General features: G+C 40.8%; 1 protein-coding gene across 1 annotated transcript; it reads right to left on the bottom strand.

Annotated features, from left to right (window-relative positions):
• Positions 1 to 508: 508 nt before the first annotated feature.
• On the bottom strand, positions 509 to 2158 carry LOC134132929 (gastrula zinc finger protein XlCGF17.1-like). Its single transcript, XM_062565921.1, has one exon. The coding sequence runs from the start codon at positions 2156 to 2158 to the stop codon at positions 1160 to 1162; it is 999 nt and encodes a 332-aa protein (XP_062421905.1). The 3' UTR covers positions 509 to 1159.
• Between the last annotated feature and the right edge of the window lie 1840 nt (positions 2159 to 3998).

The raw sequence follows: 3998 nt of genomic DNA, 5'->3' as shown, positions 1-3998 counted from the left end.
GGTGTAACCTTTATTATTGTTCGGTCTGAAACGGCGCGCCCAGCAATATTGTTGTTCGGGTGGAAATCGGGAGAAAGCTCGGTCCGGGAGATTTTCGGGAGGGGCTTTGAAACATCGGGAGGGTTGACATGTCTGGTCATGTCTGGTCATGTCTGGTCATTGCAGGAGCACTAACTCACAGCAGAGTGGGATAAACTGCAGAGGCTCGAGACCCTTCTAGAGCCATGCAGGGAAATCAGTCTCTAACTTATCAAATAACATTGATTTGATTATTTTCTGGAATGAATTAAAAAATCAAATATCAATAACATGTATTTATGTAAAAAAAAAAATTATCATAATAATAATGATAATTATGTATCTGTGTCCTGTTATTTATCTTTATTATGCATTTCAGAAAGAAAAAATGGTTAGGATTCAGGTGATTAATCATGATTAATCCGCTGAAAATTCTGATTAATTTGATTAAAATTTTTAATCATTTGACAGCCCTAGTTTTTTCCTTTAAACCCTTAGATCCTATTCCTGTGTTCTTGTTGATTTTACCACCATGAGGAAAGCAGGAAAGCAATGTCAAGACTCGCAGTTCTGTCCAATAATTCAAATGAAAAGGGGAGTTTGACCATCAATGTTGCCGGTTTATTGTACAAAAAAAGGTCGTCACAAAACAAAATCACTATGACAAGCTGAACGGGCCCAAAACGGAGACAGCCTCGCTCACAGCCTCAGCCCTGAGGTCAATGAAGGTATTTGCGCCCGCCTTCCTCCCGACATGCGTGTCCTTCGGTCCTTTCAAGGGTGGCGCCGTCACCACCTACAGAGGGCGCACACTTGCGATTCCACAAAAGAGGAAAGAAATATATATAAATCATTCAAAATACAAAAACATAAATGCGGCTCCTACACATAGTTTATAGTTTGTGTGTGACTGACAAGAATGTTTTGTTCTTGGAACATGAACTTCTGACCATCTGTCAGAAGATATTTAAATTAATTTCATTTTGTATATCACACGTGACATCCTGTGACACAAAACCCTCGGGAGCATAGGAAAAACTAAACAAGAGTGTCGTCCAAATAAATCCCTGTGAAGAATTCTTAGGTAGTTGGTTGTAATTGTGAACATGAAGAGTAGCTTCAAATATATTCTAGTGAAACCTTAACCACACTCTGAGGAATTGAAAGGTTTCTCCCCTGTGTGATATCTTATGTGTATTTTTAGATTTCCTCTTTGGGTGAAACATTTACCACACTGTGAGCAGCTGAAAGGTTTCTCTCCTGTGTGATATCTTATGTGTATTTTTAGATTTGCTCTTTGGGTGAAACATTTACCACACTGTGAGCAGCTGAAAGGTTTCTCTCCTGTGTGAAGTCGCATGTGTGACTTTAGATCTCCAGTTGTAGCGAAACCTTTACCACACTGTGAGCAGCTGAAAGGTTTCTCTCCTGTGTGACATCTCATGTGTACATTTAGATTTCCCCTTTGGGTGAAACATTTACCACACTGTGAGCAGCTGAAAGGTTTCTCCCCTGTGTGACATCTTACGTGTAAATTTAGAGTTCCTCTTGTGGTGAAACATTTACCACACTGTGAGCAGCTGAAAGGTTTCTCTCCTGTGTGACGTCGCATGTGTGTCTTTAGATCTCCATTTGTAGTGAAACCTCTACCACAATCTGAGCAGCTGAAAGGTTTCTCCCCTGTATGACAAAACATGTGTTTCTTCAGCGATCCACTATCAGTGAAACATTTACCACACTCTGAGCAGCTGAAAGGTTTCTCCCTTGTGTGCAATCTCTCGTGTATTTTTTGATTACCCCTGTGTGTGAAACATTTACCACATTGTGAGCAGCTGAAAGGTTTCTCCCCTGTGTGCAATCTCATGTGACTCTTTAGATATTGACTTTTAGCGAAACATTTACCACACTGTGAGCAGCTGAAAGGTTTCTCCCCTGTGTGCAATCTCATGTGACTCTTTAGATATTGACTTTTAGCGAAAAATTTACCACAATCTGAGCAACTGAAAGGGTTCTCCCCTGTGTGCAATCTCATGTGACTCTTTAGATTGTGACTCATAGTGAAACATTTACCACAATCTGAGCAACTGAAAGGGTTCTCCCCTGTGTGCAATCTCATGTGACTCTTTAGATTGTGACTCATAGTGAAACATTTACCACAATCTGAGCAGCTGAAAGGTTTCTCCCTTGTGTGCAATCTCTCGTGTATTTTTAGATTTCCCCTTTGGGTGAAACATTTACCACACTGTGAGCAGCTTAAAGGTTTCTCTGATGTGTGGGTCATCATGTGTTTCCTCAGCTTCTGAATGCAACCAAATGTTTTCTTACATTCAGAACAGATCAAAGGTTTCTCACTTGTTCTACATCTAGAATCACTGACAAACTCTTCACCAGACAGAGGTTCTCTGGTCTCATTCCAATCACCACTGTCCTCAGTCTCAGAAGAGTCTCCAGTTTTCTTATCAGTATCTGGAGGACTGACTGGACCCGAGTTGCGGTCTGGTTCTGGTCCTCCACAGTCCTCTCCATCACCTCCTGTCTCCATCTGTTCAGTTTTTCTGTGATTAGGTTGCGAGGAATGAGCTTCCACTTTAACATCTTCACTCTTCACAGGAGTGAATGACAGAGTCATGTCAACCTTCTCCAGCTCTTGAAGCTGCTCCTCTTTAATGTGGGGGGGCTCCGGATCTTCCTGCTGTTCTTCTTCAAGCACAAACCACTGATGGAGGTCTGTGGATAATAATAAAATGCAAACAATATACTTGATTAACTAAAATATTAACTATTACCATCCACTTAGCTAGTTCATTATTTCATGCTGTGACCAGGCTATTACTGTACAGGGGGGTTAGGATCCTCCTGTACCTCTTTAATGTGGGGGGGCTATGAATCCTCCCAATGTTCTTTAAGCACAAACAGCTGCTGGAGGTCTGTGGACAAACAATATAGTCCACTTAGCTAATTCATCCTTTAAACGGACTATTACGTTTTAATGTCTTTGAGATAAACATCTATAAGTACATACTGAACAATTTGCTTATTGTATCCGTCTACTTTAACTTACATGTCCTAAACAGGTTAAGAAATTAAAGCCATTGAATGAAGTCACTATTTCTGGGTCCTTGGGTTCAGTAAACATTGACGTGTTGGCCTGCACAGGTCTCTCTGCGTACTAACATTTCAATAATGGTCTATGATCAGTTATGGAGAGCTTTCCTGTTATGACACGCAACTGAGGAGACGTGTGGAGCGAGGCTCCGGCAAAATGAATATATTGGTACCTTACTACCTAAAGCAAGATAGGATACACTTCATGCAATGTTGAAAGTTTAACTGGGACCCAGACAACGGAGGATAGGGGAGATGTGTGTGTTCACCCGCACAGGGTGTAGGCTACGCCTACTTAGGGGGCCTCAAATGGGAGAGGCCCTTGTTATTGTTTTTTTGAAGGCACATTATTCACTCTATCACATGGCATGATTAAAAAATTGGGTGCAACTAAGCTTAATTTGCTGACTTTATTGGTGACACCAAAATAAATGTTGTTTCATGGAATCTTAGGGGTCTCCGGGAATTATTGAAATTAAGTAAGTAATGTCGAGACTGAAGCAGCTAAAAAGACAGCTTTTATCAGAGAAACCCATCTGCTCCCCAATGAATACACTGAAAAAAAGGTGCCTGATCAGCTCATAGTTGCCTCATTGACCTCCCAAGCAAGAGGAGTAGGAATATTTATCCACCCATCTGTTCTAATACGAGTCCTCAACACTATACAAGCCGCAGCAGGCAGATTTGTTATTGCACAGGATTCTTTATTAATCCAAGATCTAAATTTGGTGTGAATTTACGGTCCTAACAACGATGATGCAATTTTATAATAACCCGTTTCTAAGTAGGGTTGTAGCGATACCAACATTATGACTTTGATAATACCTGCCAAAATATTATGATACCAGATACGATACCACAAATAAAATACTGGA

The sequence above is a fragment of the Pungitius pungitius genome, chromosome 12, assembly GCF_949316345.1.
Source record: "Pungitius pungitius chromosome 12, fPunPun2.1, whole genome shotgun sequence".
Taxonomy (NCBI): Eukaryota; Metazoa; Chordata; class Actinopteri; order Perciformes; family Gasterosteidae; genus Pungitius; species Pungitius pungitius.
The sequence above is the reverse complement of the archived record's forward strand: the minus strand, read 5'-3'. Positions and strand labels throughout refer to the sequence as shown.

Coding starts and splice junctions, on each gene's coding strand:
- LOC134132929 (XM_062565921.1), bottom strand. CDS start 2,158: ATGAGTCACAATCTAAAGAGTCACATGAGATTGCACACAGGGGAGAAC.